General features: G+C 44.6%; 3 protein-coding genes across 3 annotated transcripts; 1 reads left to right on the top strand and 2 right to left on the bottom strand.

Moving 5' to 3' along the window:
* Positions 1-2,187: 2,187 nt before the first annotated feature.
* Positions 2,188-3,550, top strand: LOC120038203 (GTPase IMAP family member 9-like). The gene is made up of 2 exons (XM_038984063.1): positions 2,188-2,269; positions 2,363-3,550. The coding sequence occupies exons 1-2, from the start codon at positions 2,188-2,190 to the stop codon at positions 3,196-3,198; spliced, it is 918 nt and encodes a 305-aa protein (XP_038839991.1). The 3' UTR covers positions 3,199-3,550.
* A 6,212-nt stretch (positions 3,551-9,762) lies between these two features.
* On the bottom strand, positions 9,763-13,912 carry LOC120038192 (lipopolysaccharide-induced tumor necrosis factor-alpha factor homolog). The gene is made up of 4 exons (XM_038984052.1): positions 13,850-13,912; positions 13,738-13,803; positions 12,339-12,408; positions 9,763-9,917 (listed from the first exon to the last, which is right to left on the bottom strand). Exons 1-4 carry the CDS (start codon positions 13,910-13,912, stop codon positions 9,763-9,765), a joined length of 354 nt encoding a protein of 117 aa, XP_038839980.1.
* An 8,385-nt stretch (positions 13,913-22,297) lies between these two features.
* On the bottom strand, positions 22,298-25,395 carry LOC120038191 (LITAF domain-containing protein-like). The gene is made up of 3 exons (XM_038984051.1): positions 25,254-25,395; positions 24,580-24,730; positions 22,298-22,858 (listed from the first exon to the last, which is right to left on the bottom strand). Exons 1-3 carry the CDS (start codon positions 25,393-25,395, stop codon positions 22,753-22,755), a joined length of 399 nt encoding a protein of 132 aa, XP_038839979.1. The 3' UTR covers positions 22,298-22,752.
* Positions 25,396-25,951: the final 556 nt, after the last annotated feature.

The following is a 25,951-nucleotide window of genomic DNA, read 5'->3' as shown; positions in this document are numbered from 1 at the left end:
AGTAAAATCATGTAGGTGTTAGCAATCACATTATGCTATATGTGTATTTATACACGTTTTAAAATTGTAGAACAGTGAAAGGAGAAACATGGTTAGACTTTAACCTGAAACATTTACCTTGTTTAGTGGAGAGATAGTGCAGAATACTGTACCTTGTTTAGTGCAGAGATAGTGCAGTATACTGTACCTTGTTTAGTGCAGAGATAGTGCAGTATACTGTACCTTGTTTAGTGCAGAGATAGTGCAGTATACTGTACCTTGTTTAGTGCAGAGATAGTGCAGAATACTGTACCTTGTTTAGTGCAGAGATAGTGCAGAATACTGTACCTTGTTTAGTGCAGAGATAGTGCAGTATACTGTACCTTGTTTAGTGCAGAGATAGTGCAGTATACTGTACCTTGTTTAGTGCAGAGATAGTGCAGAATACTGTACCTTGTTTAGTGCAGAGATAGTGCAGTATACTGTACCTTGTTTAGTGCAGAGATAGTGCAGTATACTGTACCTTGTTTAGTGTAGAGATAGTGCAGTATACTGTACCTTGTTTAGTGTAGAGATAGTGCAGTATACTGTACCTTGTTTAGTGTAGAGATAGTGCAGTATACTGTACCTTGTTTAGTGCAGAGATAGTGCAGTATACTGTACCTTGTTTAGTGCAGAGATAGTGCAGTATACTGTACCTTGTTTAGTGTAGAGATAGTGCAGTATACTGTACCTTGTTTAGTGCAGAGATAGTGCAGTATACTGTACCTTGGTTAGTGCAGAGATAGTGCAGTATACTGTACCTTGTTTAGTGCAGAGATAGTGCAGTATACTGTACCTTATTTAGTGCAGAGATAGTGCAGTATACTGGACCTTGGTTAGTGCAGAGACAGTGCAGTATACTGTACCTTGTTTAGTGCAGAGATAGTGCAGTATATTGTATCTTGTTTAGTGCAGAGATAGTGCAGTATATTGTACCTTATTTAGTGCAGAGATAGTGCAGTATATTGTATCTTGGTTAGTGCAGAGATAGTGCAGTATACTGTACCTTAGTTAGTGCAGAGAGAGTGCAGTATACTGTATCTTGTTCAAGGGGGTCGATCTTGGGTCAACACCCATCTTATTGTTGCTGTGAGGGACACACCTGCAGGTTTTTGTCACTACTGACTAAGGTCGCATTCCACTTCTTAGACGTTGCATGCATCAACCAATGGTTGACTGACAGACTGCTGAAACACATGATGTGATTAGCTGATATGTAAAATACCTATCCAGGCGTTGTAACGTCTGGTGTCAGCAACGTCTGAGCAGAGGAACAGAGGAACACATGCTTTGTGTTCAGACACCTCCTGATTTACACATTAAGTACTGGTTTCAGTTATACTGATTCCACTTAATTATTGTCTGAACTCTTCCTGTCTGTCTACACAGTAGATGTGTTGTTTGATGGTAATGGAACACGACCTCTAACTGGTCTATCTGGTCTTAACAGCAGCAGCCAGGCAACGGTAGAATAATAACCATGTTTAGAATGTCATTTGACACGCCATATTGTCACGTTCCTGACCTGTTTTCCTTTGTTTTGTATTTATTTTAGTTGGTCAGGGCGTGAGTTGGGTGGGTTGTCTATGGTTGATTTTCTATGTTGGGATTTTGTGTTCGGCCTGGTATGATTCTCAATCAGAGACAGCTGTCAATCGTTGTCCCAGATTGAGAATCATACTTAGTCAGCCAGGGTTTCACTTGTGTTTTGTGGGTGTTTGTTCCTGTGGAGGTTTTGTTGCCACACAGGACGGTTTCGGTTTTGTCACGTTGGTTGTTTTTTGTATTTTGAAGTGTTTTGTTGACTTTCATTAAAAGAATGAACACTAACCACTCTGCGTTTTGGTCCACACCTTCTGTCAGCGAGGACAGCCGTAACACATATACGTTACACCAGTACATTATGTACGCCCTATATTAGGGAATGTACTGTGTTTTACAACAGTTGTACCGCTTATCATTACTCTTTTTATAGTTTGTAGTTTTATAGTTTTTATTGTTTAAAAGTCAAATAGCTGAAAAAATTAATAATTTAGTCTTTCCTCATCTGTGAACGTTGGAACTTGGCCAAACGCTTTGGATGAGTCACTGAAGAAATGTGGACTTTGTTTTTTGTAATGAAGTCATTGTCTGTTTCCATGTTTTTGATTGGCTGCAGTAGTAGAAATGGAACGAGGAAGAGGAAGGACTCTGAAGATTCTGTTCCTGTTGACACTCTGTCTGCAAGACTTCACTGGTCAATGCCAAGGTACACACACACACACACACACTGTGCATGAACACACACATAGTGTCTTGATAAATGGCTACTGAAAACGATCAACCTCTTGTCTGTTTCCAGTTTCAGGGCATCCCTCTAACCTGAGGATAGTTCTGGTGGGGAAGACTGGATCAGGGAAGAGTACAACAGGAAACACCATCCTGGGGAGGGAGGGGTTTAAAGTGGGGGCTTCTCCAGTGTCCGTGACTGCAACGTGTTTGAAACAGAGTGGGGAGGTGGATGGGAGGAAGATTGATGTCATCGACACCCCGGGGCTCTATGACACAAAAATGTCTCAAGAAGAGATGAAAAGTGAAATAGAAAAGGCCATCTACATGTCAGTTCCAGGACCCCATGTGTTCCTGCTGGTGATCAGACTGGGGAGGTTCACAGAGGAGGAGCAGAACACGGTGAAGTGGATCCAGGAGAACTTTGGAGAAGATGCCTCAATGTACACCATCATTCTGTTCACCGGTGGAGACCAGCTGGAGGACAAATCAATGGAGGACTTTCTAAGTGAGAGTGAGGAGCTCTCACTTAGAAAGGGCAAAACAGTCAAAGGGTTTCTTGCTCAGAGCAAAGCGCTACGGAGACTCATCAATATGTGTGGGGGCAGATATCACTCCCTAATCAATGACAAGAGAAGAGACAACACTCAGGTTAGAGAGCTGCTGGAGAAGATCGAGGAGATGGTGGAGGAGGACAATGGAGGAGAACACTACACCAGTGCTGACTATGAAGAGGCTCAGAGAAAGATCAGAGAGGAGAATATGTTTTACTGTAAACTGGCAGCGTACGGCAGTATAGCCGCAGCAGGACTAGGGATGGTGTTTGCTTCACCAGTATTGGTGGCAGCAGGTGTAGCTGCAGGCTTCAGCCAAGGGTTTGAATGCACTAAGGAGATGCTAGGCTTTTAAAACACCAGGGGTACGTTCAGTTGGTCTTAACGTTTCACTACGTATGGCAACGGTACTTACTGAATCATATAACAGTCCTTTCAAAACCATTTGCAATGTTATAGATATGCTAGCCGTGTGGCAGGATGGCCCTAGCAGGGTGTGAACGTGGAAAATCTTAACAAAACACTCCTGCTGCACTGTACACAATCACCCTATCATGACCCATAGTTACAACGTTTCTCAACTCAAATCATGACCGTTTATTTTTGTGGAGGTGTATGTATTTAGTGGGGATACATAGCATATACTAAATGGTAGTGTGTGTATTTAGTGGGGATATATTTAGTATATATTAAATGGTAGTGTATGTATTTAGTGGGGATATATTTAGTATATACTAAATGGTAGGGTATGTATTTAGTGGGGATACATAGTATATATTAAATGGTAGTGTATGTATTTAGTGGGGATACATAGTGTATATTAAATGGTAGGGTATGTATTTAGTGGGGATACATAGTATATATTAAATGGTAGTGTATGTATTTAGTGGGGATACATAGTATATATTAAATGGTAGTGTATGTATTTAGTGGGGATACATAGCATGTATTAAATGGTAGTGTATGTATTTAGTGGGGATACATAGCATGTATTAAATAGTAGTGTATGTTTTAGTGGGGTGTATGTATTATGGGTAGTGGGTACTGGCTGTGGAGGGATATATAACACACCTGTTATTATGAATACTTCTGTTTCCAGGTGTTTTTACACGTCCTGATACAGTCCTTGAAATATATTTTCCAGATTGCATAGTTGCTTAAAAAAAAGTTGTTTACAGCAGGATTTATTTTAATGTTACTTAAATCCCAACAATTGCAGCACCTGTCTTTCTGTCTACAAAATTATTCAGTGGAATGTGTGTGTTCAGTCTATGTGCTTAAGGGCTGTATTCAATCTGGACTGCAGAAGATCCGTGCTATAGTGGGATTGAAATTTAAAGGCAATATTCCCACCGTTCTCCTCAGTGAATTTCATACAAATAAAATTGGTAAAACATTTAAAAAGTTGTCCTTTTTTGAGATAAAAACTATACTAAATATATACTGTAAAATACACTGTTCTGCAGTGAAGGTCTACAGTAGCCTCAACAGCATTCTGTAGGGTAGCACCATGGTGTAGCCAGAGGACAGCTAGCTTCCGTCCTCCTCTGGGTACATTGACCTCAATACAAAACCTAGGAGGTTCATGGTTCTCACCCCCTTCCATAGACTTACACAGTAATTATGACAACTTCCGGGGGACATCCTCCAACCTATCAGAGCTCTTGCAGCCTGAACTGACATGTGGTCCACCCAATCAAAGGATCAGAGAATTAATCCAGTACTGAAAGCATAAGCTACAGGTAAAATGTGTATAACATGTGGTGAGTAGTTGACTCAAAGAGAGAGAAAGTTAATAGCTGAACAGTTTTGAACAAAATAATTTCTTCCAAAATTAAGGAGAAGCAAGAGAGAGACACTCAATTTTTTTCCACTTACTTAGTTTGTAAATGCAGCTATCTAGTTTAGCCTACTGAAACACCCTGCTCAAACAGAGGGGTGCTATGTTAGCTAGCTGGCTATGACTATCCAATATAACACTGCAAAAAATATGAATGTGTTCCATTGTCTATCTAACATACAGTATTTGACGAGACATTAGCTTATCACAAAGATGACTTAAAAATATTGCTTTACACACTTACAATAAACACACAGAGAAAAGGGAGGACAGGTGGAGAGAGGTAGAAGACAGAGGCGGAGTATCATGCAGGCGGTGTATCAGACAAGTAAAGTATCTGTATATCTGTTCCATCCTGTGTGAATGAAAGACGGAGACCCAGCTCTGTAACAACAGCATGAAGACCTGTGTGATTTAGATTTCTGAGAGAGCAGGATACCACAGGAAGTTACCACGTTTTTATATAGAGATTCTAAAGCAGAACACTCATAATTCTGAATATCTTTTTGAGCTGATCCTCCCGTCAGGATCAGCCCTTAGTCGTGGACGGCGGTTGTGTTGAGCCTACTGGCTGCTGTCACGACCAACCGAAGTTGGTTCCTCTCCTGGTTCGGGCGGCGGTCGGCGTCGCCGGTCTTCTAGCCATCATTGATCCACTTTTCATTTTCCATTTGTTTTGTCTTGTCTTCCCACACACCTGGTTTCAAATCCATCATTACATGTTGTGTATTTAACCCTCTGTTCCCCCCATGTCCTTGTCCGGAATTGTTTATTGTAAGTGCTTGTGCACGTTATGTCTGGTGTGCTACGGGGTTTTTTACCCACTGTATATATTGTTTTGTTCACGGTGATTTTTATTATTAAACTGCGACGTTGTAACACAGTTTTTGCTTTCCTGCGCCTGACTTCTCTGCCGCCAGTACGCACCCCTTACAGCGGCTGCCCGCCATTTTGCAGGAAGCCTAGTTGAGCAAGACATTTCATCTTTGTCTTGAATAATTCTATAATAATGATAATAATGTATTTTATAAATCATAATTTAGCAGTTATCCATCCTTAACCCTCCTGTTGTGTTCGTTTCATGTTAATTCATTATTTGTTCCCGGGTCCAAAATGACCGCCGCATTGTAGCTGATTTAAATCCATAATAATAAATGTATTATCACCTAATGTTGTGTTAGATCTTTTTATTAACTTAAGTTCTTGTGAACATTACAAGTTTTGAACTTCTATTTGCTATGTATGGCCTGTAGGCCTCACTGACCTGAGCTCATACAACTAGTTTTTGCGTAAAAAAAGTATAGTAGTTTCATGATCAAAGATGTGATCAAGAGCCTCACATACAGTATATTATTTGCCACAGAATGAATTGGGAGCAAGGCCTCAAAAAATCTTTATATACCAGAGCGGCGAGAAAAGTTCTATATATTATTGAAACAATATTGCGATTGTTTGTGAGAATGCCAACAGGTGTGGTTCCCGTGGGGGAGAGATTATATTGGGGAAAGGTTCCCGTGGGGGTTGCCATGGAAGCCAAGAAGGGGAGTGAGGTGTGTGTGTGCGTGTGTGCGTGTGTGTGTGTGTGTGTGTTTGTGTGTGTGTGTGTGTGTGTGCGTGTGTGCGTGCGTGCGTGCATGCGTGTGTGTGTGTGTGTGTGTGTGTGTGTGTGTGTGTGTGTGTGTGTGTGTGTGTGTGTGTGTGTGCGTGTGTGCGTGCGTGCGTGCATGCGTGTGTGTGTGTGTGGGGGGGGTCTGGGAGAGGAAGTGAGTCCATCTGATTATGTGCCAGAACTTAATGTTATACACTAGTTGTAGTGTCGCCCATTCATTTCTAATGACCGGTCATTTTTGACCACAGGTATACAAAAGTGAAATAAAACACCCAAAATGTACTGGAAAACATTTATTTTGTGTGTTCAGATGCCCTATGTGGACAAAGTCATGGAACCTTATGACAAAAAGATTAAATTAACTACATTTTTCAGAGAGAAAACTTGTAAATCGGTCCAATTTGACTGGAACACAGCAGGAGGGTTAAGTAGTCTTTATAAAAGTGTTTTAGATACATTTTTAAATTAAGCTGTTTTTTTGATGATTTAAAGTGACAATTGTAGCCAATGTTGTAAGGTGTTTCCATATTGTCAACAAGAATATAATAAAATGAATTGATCTTGTTCTACACTTCCTGTATATACTCTTTGTTTCTTGGTAAAGTCTGTTTGTTCTGAGAGGTGGAGGAAAGAATTGCAGAAAGAATGAGTGGAAATATAAAGTCAAGAAGTAGATTTAAGATGGCGTGTTGACAGCAACAGCAGTCGTTCTGACAGTGTTAGAAGCACCAGTAGTAGTTTAGACGGTGGTACTGTAGCAGCACCAGTAGTAGTTCAGAAGGTGGTACTGTAGCAGCACCAGTAGTAGATCAGAAGGTGGTACTGTAGCAGCACCAGTAGTAGATCAGAAGGTGGTACTGTAGCAGCACCAGTAGTAGTTCAGAAGGTGGTACTGTAGCAGCACCAGTAGTAGTTCAGACGGTGGTACTGTAGCAGCCCCAGTAGTAGATCAGAAGGTGGTACTGTAGCAGCACCAGTAGTAGATCAGAAGGTGGTACTGTAGCAGCCCCAGTAGTAGTTCAGAAGGTGGTACTGTAGCAGCACCAGTAGTTGTTCAGAAGGTGGTTCTGTAGCAGCACCAGTAGTAGTTCAGAAGGTGGTACTGTAGCAGCATCAGTAGTAGTTCAGAAGGTGGTACTGTAGCAGCACCAGTAGTAGTTCAGACGGTGGTACTGTAGCAGCACCAGTAGTAGTTCAGACGGTGGTACTGTAGCAGCACCAGTAGTAGTTCAGAAGGTGGTACTGTAGCAGCACCAGTAGTAGTTCAGAAGGTGCTACTGTAGCAGCACCAGTAGTAGTTCAGAAGGTGGTACTGTAGCAGCACCAGTAGTAGTTCAGAAGGTGGTACTGTAGCAGCACCAGTAGTAGTTCAGAAGGTGGTACTGTAGCAGCACCAGCAGTAGTTCAGAAGGTGGTACGGTAGCAGCATCAGCAGTAGTTCAGAAGGTGGTACTGTAGCAGCACCAGTAGTAGTTCAGACGGTGGTACTGTAGCAGCACCAGTAGTAGTTCAGAAGGTGGTACTGTAGCAGCACCAGTAGTAGTTCAGAAGGTGGTACTGTAGCAGCACCAGTAGTAGTTCAGAAGGTGGTACTGTAGCAGCATCAGTAGTAGTTCAGATGGTGGTACTGTAGCAGCACCAGTAGTAGATCAGAAGGTGGTACTGTAGCAGCACCAGTAGTAGATCAGAAGGTGGTACTGTAGCAGCACCAGTAGTAGTTCAGAAGGTGGTACTGTAGCAGCACCAGTAGTAATTCAGAAGGTGGTACTGTAGCAGCACCAGTAGTAGATCAGAAGGTGGTACTGTAGCAGCACCAGTAGTAGTTCAGAAGGTGGTACTGTAGCAGCACCAGTAGTAGTTCAGAAGGTGGTACTGCAGCAGCACCAGTAGTAGTTCAGACAGTGGTACTGTAGCAGCACCAGTAGTAGATCAGAAGGTGGTACTGTAGCAGCACCAGTAGTAGTTCAGAAGGTGGTACTGTAGCAGCACCAGTAGTAGATCAGAAGGTGGTAGCAGCACCAGTAGTAGTTCAGAAGGTGGTACTGTAGCAGCACCAGTAGTAGTTCAGACGGTGGTACTGTAGCAGCACCAGTAGTAGTTCAGACGGTGGTACTGTAGCAGCACCAGTAGTAGATCAGAAGGTGGTACTGTAGCAGCACCAGTAGTAGATCAGAAGGTGGTACTGTAGCAGCACCAGTAGTAGATCAGAAGGTGGTACTGTAGCAGCACCAGTAGTAGTTCAGAAGGTGGTACTGTAGCAGCACCAGTAGTAGTTCAGAAGGTGGTACTGTAGCAGCACCAGTAGTAGTTCAGAAGGTGGTACTGTAGCAGCACCAGTAGTAGTTCAGAAGGTGGTACTGTAGCAGCACCAGTAGTAGTTCAGAAGGTGGTACTGTAGCAGCACCAGTAGTAGTTCAGAAGGTGGTACTGTAGCAGCACCAGTAGTAGTTCAGAAGGTGGTACTGTAGCAGCACCAGTAGTAGTTCAGAAGGTGGTACTGTAGCAGCACCAGTAGTAGTTCAGAAGGTGGTACTGTAGCAGCACCAGTAGTAGTTCAGAAGGTGGTACTGTAGCAGCACCAGTAGTAGTTCAGACGGTGGTACTGTAGCAGCACCAGTAGTAGTTCAGAAGGTGGTACTGTAGCAGCACCAGTAGTAGTTCAGAAGGTGGTACTGTAGCAGCACCAGTAGTAGTTCAGAAGGTGGTACTGTAGCAGCACCAGTAGTAGTTCAGACGGTGGTACTGTAGCAGCACCAGTAGTAGTTTAGAAGGTGGTACTGTAGCAGCATCAGTAATAGTTCAGAAGGTGGTACTGTAGCAGCACCAGTAGTAGTTCAGAAGGTGGTACTGTAGCAGCACCAGTAGTAGTTCAGAAGGTGGTACTGTAGCAACACCAGTAGTAGTTCAGAAGGTGGTACTGTAGCAGCACCAGTAGTAGTTCAGACGGTGGTACTGTAGCAGCACCAGTAGTAGTTCAGAAGGTGGTACTGTAGCAGCACCAGTAGTAGATCAGAAGGTGGTACTGTAGCAGTTAATACATCCATTTTTTGATCTAGAAGAATATAACTTATGACTGCTTCTTGTGCTTAGTTCAACCGTTGTACCCCATCAGAACCCAAAATATAAGCTTGTTTTGCTCCAATGTTTGTAAATGTAAATAAACACTGTATAGCCTCAAAACATGGATAAAGCTATAACGTTGGATGGTCAGTCATTGCATGCATAGCTCTGCCTTTGAGAGTGGTTACATTTCTCCAGCCCCATCCCGTGTTTATGAGAGAGAGAAAAAAATAATGTTTGCCACATGTCTACATATGGTGTGTGTGTGTGTGTATGTGTGTGTATGTATGTGTGTGTGTGTGTGTGTGTGTGTGTGTGTGTGTGTGTGTGTGTGTGTGTGTGTGTGTGTGTGTGTGTGTGTGTGTGTGTGTGTGTGTGTGTGTGTGTGTGTGTGTGTATGCGTGTACAACTTACATAAAGAGGCAGAGGACTCCACAGATGACCCAGGTGACCAGTCCAGGGGTGTGTGTGGTCTCTGTCAGAACCGGGACCTGACAGTGGGGACACGTCATCTGGCCGGGTACGTCTCTAGGCAGCGGCTGCTGCATCACCACCACCTGGGTTACTGCAGAAGGAAGAGAATACTGGTTAGAACCAAATAGAACAGGACAGAACCACCACCTGGGTTACTGCAGAAGGAAGAGAACACTGGTTAGATCCAAATAGAACAGGACAGAACCACCACCTGGGTTACTGCAGAAGGAAGAGAATACTGGTTAGAACCAGACAGGACAGAACCACCACCTGGGTTACTGCAGAAGGAAGAGAATACTGGTTAGACTCAGATAGAACAGGACAGAACCACCACCTGGGTTATGGCAGAAGGAAGAGAATACTGGTTAGACCCAGATAGAACAGGACAGAACCACCACCTGGGTTACTGCAGAAGGAAGAGAATACTGGGTAGAACCAGATAGAACAGGACAGAACCACCACCTGGGTTACTGCAGAAGGAAGAGAATACTGGTTAGAACCAGACAGGACAGGACAGAACCACCACCTGGGTTACTGCAGAAGGAAGAGAATACTGGTTAGACCCAGATAGAACAGGACAGAACCACCACCTGGGTTACTGCAGAAGGAAGAGAATACTGGTTAGACCCAGATAGAACAGGACAGAACCACCACCTGGGTTACTGCAGAAGGAAGAGAATACTGGTTAGACCCAGATAGAACAGGACAGAACCCCCACCTGGGTTACTGCAGAAGGAAGAGAATACTGGTTAGACCCAGATAGAACAGGACAGAACCACCACCTGGGTTACTGCAGAAGGAAGAGAATACTGGTTAGAACCAGATAGAACTGGATAAAACTGGATCTAACTTCATAGAACTGGACAGAACTAGAAAGAATCACCACCACCCAGGTTACTGTAGGGAGAGGGAAATACTGGTCAGAACTGGATAGAACCAGATAGAACTGGATAAAACTGGATATAACTTCATAGAATTGGACAGAACTGGACAGGACTAGAAAGAATCACCACCACCCAGGTTACTGTAGGGAGAGGGAAATACTGGTCAGAACTGGATAGAACCAGATAGAACTGGACAGGACTAGAAAGAATCACCACCACCCAGGTTACTGTAGGGAGAGGGAAATACTGGTCAGAACTGGATAGAACCAGATAGAACTGGACAGGACTAGAAAGAATCACCACCACCCGGGTTACTGTAGGGAGAGGGAAATACTGGTCAGAACTGGATAGAACCAGATAGAACTGGACAGGACTAGAAAGAATCACCACCACCCAGGTTACTGTAGGGAGAGGGAAATACTGGTCAGAACTGGATAGAACCAGATAGAACTGGACAGGACTAGAAAGAATCACCACCACCCGGGTTACTGTAGGGAGAGGGAATACTGGTCAGAACTGGATAGAACCAGATAGAACTGGACAGGACTAGAAAGAATCACCACCACCCAGGTTACTGTAGGGAGAGGGAAATACTGGTCAGAACTGGATAGAACCAGATAGAACTGGACAGGACTAGAAAGAATCACCACCACCCGGGTTACTGTAGGGAGAGGGAAATACTGGTCAGAACTGGATAGAACCAGATAGAACTGGACAGGACTAGAAAGAATCACCACCACCCGGGTTACTGTAGGGAGAGGGAAATACTGGTCAGAACTGGATAGAACCAGATAGAACTGGATAGGACTAGAAAGAATCACCACCACCCAGGTTACTGTAGGGAGAGGGAAATACTGGTCAGAACTGGATAGAACCAGATAGAACTGGACAGGACTAGAAAGAATCACCACCACCCGGGTTACTGTAGGGAGAGGGAAATACTGGTCAGAACTGGATAGAACCAGATAGAACTGGACAGGACTAGAAAGAATCACCACCACCCAGGTTACTGTAGGGAGAGGGAAATACTGGTCAGAACTGGATAGAACCAGATAGAACTGGACAGGACTAGAAAGAATCACCACCACCCGGGTTACTGTAGGGAGAGGGAAATACTGGTCAGAACTGGATAGAACCAGATAGAACTGGACAGGACTAGAAAGAATCACCACCACCCGGGTTACTGTAGGGAGAGGGAAATACTGGTCAGAACTGGATAGAACCAGATAGAACTGGATAGGACTAGAAAGAATCACCACCACCCAGGTTACTGTAGGGAGAGGGAAATACTGGTCAGAACTGGATAGAACTCAATAGAATTGGATAGTCGGGATAGAACTGGACAGAACCGGACAATACACAATATAACAGAACAGAACTGGATAGAACCAATTAGGCCCCCCCCAAAATTGTGTTCTTTGTTCTATATTTCACACCCCCACAGAGGGTAGAGGATTAGAAGGGTTGCTAAGGGTGGGTGTTGCTATGGCCAGGATATCCAGCCAATACCTTGTGTGACTACTATTTGGTTCTCGTTTACGGGGTACTGTGAATAATAAAATAAGGAACCGATTGAGGTAGTTTTGGTCAGAGCGTTAGGAGTTTTTTTCAGTGTGTGTGTGACTCACTGCTGGGGGCGTTTGTAGGTTGTGCCATGCCCGTGCCGTATTGGAGAGGTGGTGGGTACATGCCGGGTTGGAGAGGTGGTGGGTACATGCCGGGTTGGGAAGGAGGTGGGTACATGCCGGGTTGGAGAGGTGGTGGGTACATGCCGGGTTGGAGAGGTGGTGGGTACATGCCGGGTTGGGAAGGAGGTGGGTACATGCCGGGTTGGAGAGGTGGTGGGTACATGCCGGGTTGGAGAGGTGGTGGGTACATGCCGGGTTGGGAAGGTGGTGGGTACATGCCGGGTTGGGAAGGTGGTGGGTACATGCCGGGTTGGGGAGGTGGTGGGTGCATGCCGGGTTGGAGAGGTGGTGGGTACATGCCGGGTTGGAGAGGTGGTGGGTACATGCCGGGTTGGGGACCTGATAAATAAGGGATAAATAAATACATCAATACACTGTCATTTACCGCAAACCCAGGGATACAGAATGGTTGGCCAGCATTATGGGACCACAAACCCAGAGATACAGAATGGTTGGCCAGCGTTATGGGAACACAAACCCAGGGATACAGAGTGGTTGGCCAGCGTTATGGGAACACAAACCCAGGGATACTTAGTGGTTGGCCAGCGTTATGGGAACACAAACCCAGAGATACAGAGTGGTTGGCCAGTATTATGGGAACACAAACCCAGGGATACAGAGTGGTTGGCCAGTATTATGGGAACACAAACCCAGGGATACAGAGTGGTTGGCCAGCGTTATGGGAACACAAACCCAGAGATACAGAGTGGTTGGCCAGTATTATGGGAACACAAACCCAGGGATACAGAGTGGTTGGCCAGCGTTATGGGAACACAAACCCAGGGATACAGAGTGGTTGGCCAGTATTATGGGAACACAAACCCAGGGATACAGAGTGGTTGGCCAGCGTTATGGGAACACAAACCCAGAGATACAGAGTGGTTGGCCAGTATTATGGGAACACAAACCCAGGGATACAGAGTGGTTGGCCAGCGTTATGGGAACACAAACCCAGAGATACAGAGTGGTTGGCCAGTATTATGGGAACACAAACCCAGGGATACAGAGTGGTTGGCCAGTATTATGGGAACACAAACCCAGGGATACAGAGTGGTTGGCCAGCCCTTAACAATGATGTTCATGACAGACACTTCCAAAACGCTTAATAAAAACACTTTGAAGGAAGTTGCTGTCCAGGAACATTTTTAATATACATAATACATAAAGAATAAGGTCTGGTTTCTTGAACACAGATGAAACCTAGTCCTGGTCTGAAAATCTCTTCAAAGGGTTCTCCTATGGGGACAGTCGTAGGACCCTTTCAAGTTCTAGACATCACCTTATTTTCTAAAAGTGTAAGCTTAAACTGTCCCTAAGAGTATCAGTGTAGATCTGATCTCTTACCTCCCTGGAAGCCAGGCTGAGGGGGGTAGGCTGTTCCCCCGCCACTTCCCTGGTAGCCAGGCTGAGGGGGGGTAGGATGTTCCCCCTCCACTTCCCTGGTAGCCCGCTGGGAGGCCGGGGTAGGGGGGAGCAGACACGTCCTGCGGGGGTCCATACTGGCTCTTCTCCATACTGTCTGGGGTTGAGAGAGAGAGAGAGAGAGAGAGAGGAAGACAGTGAGCACCTTATGAAAATATCACATTGAGAAAACATGTCTCTGCCCCTACCTTCTCTCCCCCCGATCTCTCTCACCTGTCTTCTTTCACACACACACACACACACACACACACACACACACACACACACACACACACACACACACACACACACACACACACACACACACACACACACACACACACACACACACACACACACACACACCACACACACACACACACTTCTTGTTCAAGCTGTTGCTTATAACAATGACACACACCCATGTATTCAACCGGGCAGGTTTGGTGACATTTCATTGGACAAAGACTTGGCCTGTAGACTCTGAGTAGTACAAGCCTATAACAACACCACCACTAATGAATGCCACACACCCACTAAAACTATCAGAATAACTCTAACCCTGGTCTATGTTACTGGTGAATGATCAACAGTTAGAGTCAGTTAGACAACGTTTAAGTGTCAATCTACACTGACACATCAATTGACAATACAAAATACAGAGGCAGCCCTTTCCTGCAGTCAATGTGCAGAAGTGCCCTCTGTGACCTCATGGCCCTTTCCTGCAGTCAATGTCCAGAAGCGCCCTCTGTGACCTCATGGCCCTTTCCTGCAGTCAATGTCCAGAAGCGCCCTCTGTGACCTCATGGCCCTTTCCTGCAGTCAATGTCCAGAAGCGCCCTCTGTGACCTCATGGCCCTTTCCTGCAGTCAATGTCCAGAAGCGCCCTCTGTGACCTCATGGCCCTTTCCTGCAGTCAATGTCCAGAAGCGCCCTCTGTGACCTCATGGCCCTTTCCTGCAGTCAATGTCCAGAAGCGCCCTCTGTGACCTCATGGCCCTTTCCTGGAGTCAATGTCCAGAAGTGCCCTCTGTGACCTCATGGGTGGAATGTTATTCACGACAAAAATCCAGTGTTTCTATGTCAAACTGTTTTGTTATATTTCAGTCTTCTGTGATGTATATAAAGTGTATTATTGGGATGCAAACTCAAAACGGAATACATTTAAACTCTATACCTGACATGGTACAGGTGTCATCTTTTTTTAAGCCCATAACCATGTGTGTGAGGTGTATACTTTGGTTTCAAAGTAGATTTGTTAAAGACCACCAAAAATCACTCACTGCAGTAAAAAGTTCCAAGCCATATTATGGACCCCTCAGATAGTTTTTAGACACTAGTCAGTCATAGGCAAACACAGTGCAGTATGTCATGTGGAATCAGCTGTAATACACAGTGCGGCATGTCATGTGGAATCAGCTATAATACACAGTGCAGTATGTCATGTGGAATCAGCTATAATACACAGTACAGTATGTCATGTGGAATCAGCTATAATACACAGTACAGTATGTAATCTGGAATCAGCTATAATACACAGTACAGTATGTCATGTGGAATCAGCTATAATACACAGTACAGTATGTCATCTGGAATCAGCTATAATACACAGTACAGTATGTCATCTGGAATCAGCTATAATACACAGTACAGTATGTCACCTGGAATCAGCTATAATACACAGTACAGTATGTCATGTGGAATCAGCTATAATACACAGTGCAGTATGTCATGTGGAATCAGCTATAATACACAGTGCAGTATGTCATGTGGAATCAGCTATAATACACAGTGCAGTATGTCATGTGGAATCAGCTATAATACACAGTGCAGTATGTCATGTGGAATCAGCTATAATACACAGTGCAGTATGTCATGTGGAATCAGCTATAATACACAGTGCAGTATGTCATGTGGAATCAGCTATAATACACAGTACAGTATGTCATCTGGAATCAGCTATAATACACAGTACAGTATGTCATCTGGAATCAGCTATAATACATAGTACAGTATGTCATCTGGAATCAGCTATAATACACAGCACAGTATGTCATGTGGAATCAGCTATAATACACAGTGCAGTATGTCATATGGAATCAGCTATAATACACAGAACAGTATGTAATCTGGAATCAGCTATAATGCACAGTACAGTATGTCATGTGGAATCAGCTATAATACACAGGGCAGTATGTCATGTGGAATCAGCTATAATACACAGTACAGTATGTCATCTGGAATCAGCTATAATACACAGTGCAGTATGTAATGTGGAATCAGCTATAATACACAGTGCAGTATGTAATCTGGAATCAGCTATAATACACAGTACAGTATGTCATCTGGAATCAGCTATAATACACAGTACAGTATGTCATCTGGAATCAGCTATATCACATAGTACAGTATGCCATCTCGAATCAGCTGTATTACACAGTGCAGTATGTCATCTGGAATCAGCTATAATACACAGTACAGTATGTAATCTGGAATCAGCTATAATACACAGTGCAGTATGTCATCTGGAATCATCTATAATACACAGTACAGTATGTCATCTGGAATGAGCTGTATTACACAGTGCAGTATGTCATCTGGAATCAGCTATAATACACAGTGCAGTATGTCATGTGGAATCAGCTATAATACACAGTACAGTATGTAATCTGGAATCAGCTATAATACACAGTGCAGTATGTAATCTGGAATCAGCTATAATACACAGTACAGTATGTCATCTGGAATCAGCTATAATACACAGTGCAGTATGTCATCTGTAATCAGCTATAATACACAGTGCAGTATGTCATCTGGAATCAGCTATAATACATAGTACAGTATGTCATCGGGAATCAGCTATAATACACAGTACAGTATGTCATCTGGAATCAGCTGTATTACACAGTGCAGTATGTAATCTGGAATCAGCTATAATACACAGTGCAGTATGTAATGTGGAATCAGCTATAATACACAGTACAGTATGTAATCTGGAATCAGCTATAATACACAGTACAGTATGTCATCTGTAATCAGCTATAATACATCACATGATCTAAACATAATTGATCTACGTGGTCTCCATTAGGAAACAGGTCTTCTGATCCCAATGGGACTTCCTGGTTCAATAAATAAATACAAATTCTAACTTCATGATTCATTCTAACCTCAGGCTCATCAGTAAGCTTTACTTACAGTAACCAGGTCAGTCGTTAAAAACAAACTATTATAAGGAAATGCATAGATTATACTACTGCGCTATACATACAGTGCATTCAGAAAGTATTCAGACCCCTTGACTTTTCCCACATTTATTTAAGTTACAGCCTTATTTTAAAAAGGATTAAAAAAATGTAAATCCTCCAAAATCTACACACAATACAACATAATGACATCACAATACCCCATAATGACAAAGCAAAAACAGGTTCTTAAAAATGTTTGCAATTTACAAAAAAACAGAAATACCTTATTTACATAAGTATTCAGACACTTTGCTATGAAATGTACTCTAAATTGAGCTCAGGTGCATCCTGTTTCCATTGATCATCCTTGAAATGTTTCTACAACTTGATTGGAGTCCACCTGTGGTAAATTCAATTGATTGGGCATGATTTGGAAAGGCACACACCTGTCTACATAAGGTCCTACAGTTGACAGTGCATGTCACAGCAAAAACCAAGCCATGAGGTCGAAGGAATTGTCTGTAGAGCTCTGAGACAGGATTGTGTCGAGGCACAGATCTGGGGAAGGGTACCAAAAGAATGTGCAGCATTGAAGGTCACCAAGAACACAGCGGCCTCCATCATTCTTAAATGAAAGAAGATTGGAACCACCAAGACTCTACCTAGAGCTGGCCACCCGGCCAAACTGAGCAATCGGGGGAGAAGGACCTTGGTCAGGGAGGTGACCAACAACCCGATGGTCACTCTGACAGAACTCTAGTCCCAAAGCAGTCCCAGTCCTCGCGCAGCAGTCCCTTCCAGCTGCAGTCAGAGCAGGAGATGTTCACCCCTCCACGTCCAGACTGCAAATGAATCGCGCATGAGGGAAGCCGCCGCTGGCTGATCCCGCCCTGGCTTACATTCAGGGTGGGATGTAAATGTAAAATGTTCTTTGTCTAAAATAAATCACTGCACAAAAATAAAATACAAAAAATATATATATATATTTTTAAATAACTCCGCCTGAGTGTCTCTTTTGGGTCACTTTTGCTGGTCCCAAGCCCGAATAAAGGAGGAGGGTTGAAATTGTGACATTAAAAAAAACAAGAATCGACAGAAGAAAGTTCATTTGTAGTTCTAAACATATTTAGGGTGTTTTTGACTCACTTTTTGTCCCTCCCACGACATTATTCCTCTCTCCTACGGCGTCCATCACAATTACACGCACAAGGCCAATTATGCAAATTAGGTGATGGCGTCATTTAGCGACTTTTAGGACAGCCAATAGCTACTTTCCTTACTGAGGATTTGGCAACACTGTTTGAACTTACTGTCTTTACAGAATCAGCGGTCGTGAGTAGATGAGCTTGTTCTGAGATCAAAGCGAGAGCTGCATGTAGCCACATCTGTTCATATCCTCTGCTAGTTAGTGAGTTATTAGCCCAGTTATAGATACGTTTGAGTCAGCAGTGGGGGAGTGGTTGCTTCCTACAAGAGCACAACACGTGTGCATTTCTAGACATCTTTGAAAAGGGAGTCAGTTAAAGAGCGTTTTTGTCTTAAAGGGGCAGTGTTGTATTTTGTTGTATTTGTCAGATTTTCTGTAATAATGGTATGGGAATAAAATGATTTCTTGCATTAAACGACTCAACAACATTTTCAGTCACCTCCTTGTCTGAAGGACAAGTGGATAAACAGGTTCATGTTAAGCACTGAATGTTTTTATCATAAGTCTCATAGAATGTAGGCCTACATTGAACACCACACATTGGCTGCTACTGTTGGCTGAATGATAGAACAGCTATTTCCATGTTAAAATGTTATGGGAGGCATTTTCTCCATTGTTTTTGATGGTAGACCAAACTGGTAGGTCTACATTATGACCAAATAGTAGTCTACTTGATCACTGTTAAAACCAGGGGCGCAACTTTGGTTTTAGAAGTGGGGGGGACATAATTGTATTATTTTTATCCACTCGGATAAACACTCCAAACAACCTACCTGACGGCTCGGAGGCGTCCGCATGGTCCTAAAGCACACCGCAGTACCGTAGTACACTACCCTATGGGCCCTGGTCAACAGTAGTACACTACCCTATGGGCCCTGGTCAACAGTAGTACACTACCCTATGGGCCCTGGTCAACAGTAGTACACTACCCTATGGGCCCTGGTCAACAGTAGTACACTACCCCATGGACCCTGGTCAACAGTAGTACACTACCCTATGGGCCCTGGCACACCGTAGCCTCGTTTTGTAACACATTCCAATCATAAAACTGGGGGGTTCAAAATGGAATTTCAGAATGTGGGGGACATGTCCCCAGTGAAAGTTGCTCCCCTGATTAAAACTAACTTAAAGTGGGTACAGCCTCAGTGCTCACAGTAAACATGCACTAGAAGTTAAACAGAATGTTGAAGGTTACGCTCAGCAGACCTGAAATTTGATCATTGATGAAAAAATTAGAGGGAACATATAACCAGAGTCCTATGGGCCCGGGTCAACAGTAGTACACTACCCTATGGGCCCTGGTCAACAGTAGTACTCTAACCTATGGGCCCTGGTCAACAGTGGGTTAATTAGAATTAAAGACACCCAATTCAGGAAGTGTTTTGAATTTTAAATACAAAATGTTACAACTTTTTAAATAAATAGCTTCTCTTCCATTTATTGAGAAGTCATTGAATATAGATTTTTTCAGATTACTTCCTGAACTGACTGACCTCAATTCGAATTGACCCCAAACCTGACCTTTACTATACCCATTTACCATGGGCAGAAACCATAACTCACACACCCTAGTCAGTTAAACATTTACACAAGGATTCATTTTCATTTCCTTAATCCAACATCCCACAAAACAGCTGGACATTTCCCCATAAATTATATCATGGTTTGGTTAGCTATCAAATTCACTGATGTGTGAAGTACAGTTTTCCACTCTGTCTGTGTGTACACATCTAACAGCGCTGTCTGTGTGTACACATCTAACAGCGCTGTCTGTGTGTACACATCTAACAGCTCTGTCTGTGTGTACACATCTAACAGCTCTGTCTGTGTGTACACATCCAACAGCTCTGTCTGTGTGTACACATCTAACAGCTCTGTCTGTGTGTACACATCTAACAGCTCTGTCTGTGTGTACACATCTAACAGCTCTGTCTGTGTGTACACATCTAACAGCTCTGTCTGTGTGTACACATCTAACAGCTCTGTCTGTGTGTACACATCTAACAGCGCTGTCTGTGTGTACACATCTAACAGCGCTGTCTGTGTGTACACATCTAACAGCGCTGTCTGTGTGTACACATCTAACAGCTCTGTCTGTGTGTACACATCTAACAGCGCTGTCTGTGTGTACACATCTAACAGCGCTGTCAAACATTAGGCACCAAGACAGAGTTAGAAGAAGGTAGGGTGACTGGTGCTGTTTTCTCTAAACCAATTTAAAAACACCCCTCTTCTAACAAGTCTTTTCCTTCTCACGTAGCAACACACACAAAACAAACACAGATATTCCTAGTCCTACACACAACTCATTCATATTTTATATCCATATTTTATATCCTGCAAAGAAGCACTCTGAAACCCCTCAACTCAGAGCACCCTTTCCCAGCCACGAGCAGAGAGACAGCCCCTTACCTTTTTGGAGTCCTGGAGGAGGCGAGGTACTGTGGACTGGAGCCCTGGAGGAGACGAGGTACTGTGGAATGGAGTCCTGGAGGAGACGAGGTACTGTGGACTGGAGCCCTGGAGGAGACGAGGTACTGTGGACTGGAGCCCTAGAGGAGACGAGGTACTGTGGACTGGATCCCTGGAGGAGACGAGGTACTGTGGACTGGAGCCCTAGAGGAGACGAGGTACTGTGGACTGGATCCCTGGAGGAGACGAGGTACTGTGGACTGGAGTCCTGGAGGAGACGAGGTACTGTGGACTGGAGTCCTGGAGGAAACGAGGTACTGTGGATTGGAGCCCTGGAGGAGACTAGGTACTGTGGACTGGAGTCCTGGAGGAGACGAGGTACTGTGGACTGGAGCCCTGGAGGAGACGAGGTACTGTGGACTGTGTGGAGCTAAAGATCAGAGCTGCTACTCCCTCAAGACCGTGATAAAGTGAACCAGGTAGGAAAGAGAACGAGCGCACACACAGAGGGGAGGAGTGAGGAAGGTGTGAGGCAGATGAGGTAACAACGTTATCTGAAGTGGCTGAATAGTGAACACAAGCCTGATGGAAAATAACTACACCCGTTGGTCAATCACTAGTTCCAGTGTAATTGCATCATCACTGTGTGACGACGAATCCCAGTATAACAGGAAACAGTCAATTCCACTCACACCAGGGGTGTTTCCCAAATGAAAATGAGCCCTGGTCAAATGCAGTGCACTCCTGTACCTAGGGAACAGGGTGTCATTTGGGACGCAACCCTGAAGACACTGATTCCCATCAATAGACCAGAGACCTCTGACTTACTAAAGGGTTTTAAAGTGAAGAGGTGGGAATATGCTGTGTTTGTGTGTGTGTGTGTGTGTGTGTGTGTGTTAGTTTGTGTGTTTGTGTTTGTGTTTTGAGGGGAAATTGTGGCTGTGGTGAATGAATGTGTTTATAGTTCTCGATAACCAACGTTGTGGTTGGAAAATACGTTTGTTAGTGAGAAGACAGAAAACCTAGTAGCCAGCAGAGAGTATTAACCATGCATGAGCATCCTATTATCACCATGAGTCATCTTCAGTTAGACTATTAGAACATAATGCAGATTAGATATTACTTTACTAACATTGGTCCATTGGTGTTTGGAGAAAAGGTAGTTAACACACCTAACACAGGCCTTTTTTCAGATGAATACATTTTAGAAAGAAATATTAAAGTGTGTGTTTCTGGAAACAAGGGCCACTATCGTCTCAAAAGTCAAAGTTATTATTAACTTTATTAAAACAATTATTGTTAATCAATTAAAGGGGCAATCCGCAGTTAATACATAATTTTTTTGGTTCTTGAAGAATATAACTTATGACTCCTTTTGTGCTTAGTTCAACTGTTGTACCCCATCAGAACCCAAAATATAAGCTTGTTTTGCTCCAATGTTTGTAAATGTAAACAAACCCTGTATAGCCTCAAAAGATGGATAAAGCTATAACGTTGGATGGTCAGTCATTGCATGCATAGCTCTGTCTTTGAGAGCGGTTACATTTCTCCAGCCCCATCCCGCAGCTTTTTACAAAAACAGAGGCGGGGTTCAGCTTTTTTATTGTTTCATCTGTGGACTGTGCCTTTAAAAAACCCAACAACCAATCGATACCAACGTCAATACAAATAGAGTCCTACTTTCTGTCTGACATGAAGATTCACAGAATGAAAGAAAACATACATTACAATCAGTGTAAAAGGTCTGCTAGAAGTGGCCTTAGCTTGTTACACACTGACACTAGTCAATGTTAAGCTGGTCTTCCAGTAGTCATCTCAGCCACAGACAGACTATTGTCTTTACACTGTGACTTCTCACCACAGATATTTATATTTTCATGAGGAGCACGTTGCTTCACAAGTGTGTGTGTGTGTGTTATGGTTGGAAATAAGAGTCACCATTACTCAGGTACTAAAAGCGTTCTTGACCTACTAGTAGTGTAGACTAGTGGTGTAGACTAGTGGTGTAGTGTAGTGGTGTAGACTAGTGGTGTAGACTAGTGGTGTATTGGAATGGATTCATAAAGGTATGGATCACTTTGTGGCAGCAGTGTCCGTGGGCCGGGGCTAGTTGTGGATCACTTTGTGGCAGGCGTCTCATCTTGGCCTATTCACGTTTGTGGATGTGGATCACTCTCTTGCAGTTGGGGCAGTGGTGTTCTACGTCCTTACAGGAGTCAACACAGAACGGAATCAAACACCATGGCCAGCACCTAGAGAAGGAGAGCGACAGAGAGACAGAGAGAGAGATACAGACAGAGAGGTGGGGTAGAGAGAGAGAGAGAGAGAGAGAGAGAGAGAGAGAGAGAGAGAGAGAGAGAGAGAGAGAGAGAGATACAGACAGAGAGGTGGGGTAGAGAGAGAGAGAGAGAGAGAGAGAGAGAGAGATACAGACAGAGAGGTGGGGTAGAGAGAGAGAGAGAGAGAGAGAGAGAGATACAGACAGAGAGGTGGGGTAGAGAGAGAGAGAGAGAGAGAGAGAGAGAGAGAGAGAGATACAGACAGAGAGGTGGGGTAGAGAGAGAGAGAGAGAGAGAGAGAGAGATACAGACAGAGAGGTGGGGTAGAGAGAGAGAGAGAGAGATACAGACAGAGAGGTGGGGTAGAGAGAGAGAGAGAGAGAGAGAGAGAGAGAGAGAGAGAGAGAGATACAGACAGAGAGGTGGGGTAGAGAGAGAGAGAGAGAGAGAGAGAGATACAGACAGAGAGGTGGGTTAGAGAGAGAGAGAGAGAGAGAGAGAGAGAGAGAGAGAGAGAGAGAGAGAGAGAGAGAGAGAGAGAGATACAGACAGAGAGGTGGGGTAGAGAGAGAGAGAGAGAGAGAGAGAGAGAGAGAGAGAGAGAGAGAGATACAGACAGAGAGGTGGGGTAGAGAGAGAGAGAGAGGTGGGGTAGAGAGACAGAGACAGAGAGGTGGGGTAGAGAGAGATAGAGAGAGAGAGAGAGAGAGATACAGGCAGAGAGGTGGGGTAGAGAGAGAGAGAGAGAGAGAGAGAGAGAGAGAGAGAGAGAGAGAGAGAGAGAGAGATACAGACAGAGAGGTGGGGTAGAGAGAGAGAGAGGTGGGGTAGAGAGACAGAGACAGAGAGGTGGGGTAGAGAGAGAGAGAGAGAGAGAGATACAGACAGAGAGGTGGGGTAGAGAGAGAGAGAGAGAGAGAGAGAGAGAGAGAGAGAGAGAGAGAGAGAGAGAGAGAGAGAGAGAGAGAGAGAGAGAGAGATACAGACAGAGAGGTGGGGTAGAGAGAGAGAGAGAGAGGTGGGGTAGAGAGACAGAGACAGAGAGGTGGGGTAGAGAGAGAGAGAGAGAGAGAGAGAGAGAGAGAGAGAGAGAGAGAGAGAGAGAGGTGGGGTAGAGAGACAGAGACGGAGAGGTGGGGTAGAGAGAGAGAGAGAGAGAGAGAGAGAGAGAGAGAGAGAGAGAGACAGAGACAGAGAGGTGGGGTAGAGAGACAGAGACAGAGAGGTGGGGTAGAGAGAGAGAGAGAGAGAGGGGGGGGAGAGAGAGAGAGAGATACAGACAGAGACAGAGACAGAGAGGTGGGGTAGAGAGAGAGAGAGAGAGAGAGAGAGAGAGAGAGAGAGAGAGAGAGAGAGAGAGAGAGAGAGAGAGGTGGGGTAGAGAGACAGAGACAGAGAGGTGGGGTAGAGAGAGAGAGAGAGAGAGAGAGAGAGAGAGAGAGACAGAGACAGAGAGGTGGGGTAGAGAGACAGAGACAGAGAGGTGGGGTAGAGAGACAGAGACAGAGAGGTGGGGTAGAGAGAGAGAGAGATACAGACAGAGACAGAGACAGAGACAGAGAGGTGGGGTAGAGAGAGAGAAGGGATTCAGTGTGTGTATCCATCTCTACTGTGAATTCAATGTTGCATGTGGACCAATACCCCCTGCCACGTCTGGATGACAAAAATAATGTTTGCCACGTGTACCAACTTACATTAAGACGCCGAGGACTCCACAGAGGACCCAGGTGCGCAGTCCAGGGGTGTGTGTGGTCTCTGTCAGAACCTGGACCTGACAGTGGGGACACGTCATCTGGCCGGGTACGTCTCTAGGCAGCAGCTGCTGCATCACCACCACCTGGGTTACTGCAGAGGGAGGAGAATACTGGTTAGAACCACATAGAACAGGACAGAACCACCACCTGGGTTACTGCAGAGGGAAGAGAATACTGGTTAAAACCAGATAAAACTGGATAGAACTTCATAGAATTGGATAGAACTGGACAGGACTAGAAAGAATCACCACCACCCAGGTTACTGTAGGGAGAGGGAAATACTGGTCAGAACTGGATAGAACTCAATAGAATTGGATAGTCGGGATAGAACTGGACAGAACCGGACAATACACAATATAACAGAACAGAACTGGATACAACCAATTAGGCCCCCCCAAAATTGTGTTCTTTGTTCTATATTTCACACCCCCACAGAGGGTAGAGGATTAGAAGGGTTGCTAAGGATGGGTGTTGCTATGGCCAGGACGTCCAGCCAATACCTTGTGTGTGTACAACTTGGTTCTCTTTTTTCACGGGGTAGGAGTAGGGGTACCCGATTGAGGTAGTTTTGGTCACACAGTTAGGAGTTTTCTTCAGTGTGGTGTGTGACTCACCACTGGGGGCGTTTGTAGGTTGTGCCATGCCCGTGCCGGCTTGGGGAGGTGGTGGGTACATGCCGGGTTGGGAAGGTGGTGGGCACATGCCGGGTTGGGAAGGTGGTGGGCACATGCCGGGTTGGGAAGGTGGTGGGTACATGCCGGGTTGGGGACCTGATAAATAAGGGATAAATAAATACATCAATACACTGTGTCATTTATCACAAACCCAGGGATACAGAGTGGTTGGCCAGCATTATGGGAACACAAACCCAGGGATACAGAGTGGTTGGCCAGCGTTATGGGAACACAAACCCAGAAATACAGAGTGGTTGGTCAGCATTATGGGAACACAAACCCAGGGATACAGAGTGGTTGGCCAGTATTATGGGAACACAAACCCAGGGATACAGAGTGGTTGGCCAGTATTATGGGAACACAAACCCAGGGATACAGAGTGGTTGGTCAGCATTATAGGAACACAAACCCAGGGATACAGAGTGGTTGGCCAGCATTATGGGACCACAAACCCAGAGATACAGAGTGGTTGGCCAGTATTATGGGACCACAAACCCAGGGATACAGAGTGGTTGGCCAGCATTATGGGACCACAAACCCAGGGATACAGAGTGGTTGGCCAGCATTATGGGACCACAAACCCAGGGATACAGAGTGGTTGGCTGGCATTATGGGACCACAAACCCAGGGATACAGAG

Source organism: Salvelinus namaycush, unplaced genomic scaffold (assembly GCF_016432855.1).
Source record: "Salvelinus namaycush isolate Seneca unplaced genomic scaffold, SaNama_1.0 Scaffold21, whole genome shotgun sequence".
NCBI classification, from domain to species: Eukaryota; Metazoa; Chordata; class Actinopteri; order Salmoniformes; family Salmonidae; genus Salvelinus; species Salvelinus namaycush.
This window is presented reverse-complemented; position numbering and strand designations above follow the sequence as displayed.

Bases quoted from the DNA above. Each gene is read 5' to 3' on its own strand.
- LOC120038203 (XM_038984063.1), top strand. From the start codon at position 2,188: ATGGAACGAGGAAGAGGAAGGACTCTGAAGATTCTGTTCCTGTTGACA. The intron at 2,270-2,362 runs GTACACACACAC...GTCTGTTTCCAG, and splicing joins CTTCACTGGTCAATGCCAAG to TTTCAGGGCATCCCTCTAAC.
- LOC120038192 (XM_038984052.1), bottom strand. From the start codon at position 13,912: ATGGAGAAGAGCCAGTATGGACCCCCGCAGGACGTGTCTGCTCCCCCC. The intron at 12,409-13,737 runs AGATCAGATCTA...CCACCACCTCTC, and splicing joins CTGGCTTCCAGGGAGGTAAG to CAACCCGGCATGTACCCACC. The intron at 9,918-12,338 runs GTGAGTCACACA...TTCCTTCTGCAG, and splicing joins ACCTACAAACGCCCCCAGCA to TAACCCAGGTGGTGGTGATG.
- LOC120038191 (XM_038984051.1), bottom strand. From the start codon at position 25,395: ATGTACCCACCACCTTCCCAACCCGGCATGTGCCCACCACCTTCCCAA. The intron at 24,731-25,253 runs GTGAGTCACACA...CTCCCTCTGCAG, and splicing joins ACCTACAAACGCCCCCAGTG to TAACCCAGGTGGTGGTGATG. The intron at 22,859-24,579 runs GTAAGTTGGTAC...CTCCTTCTCTAG, and splicing joins GGAGTCCTCGGCGTCTTAAT to GTGCTGGCCATGGTGTTTGA.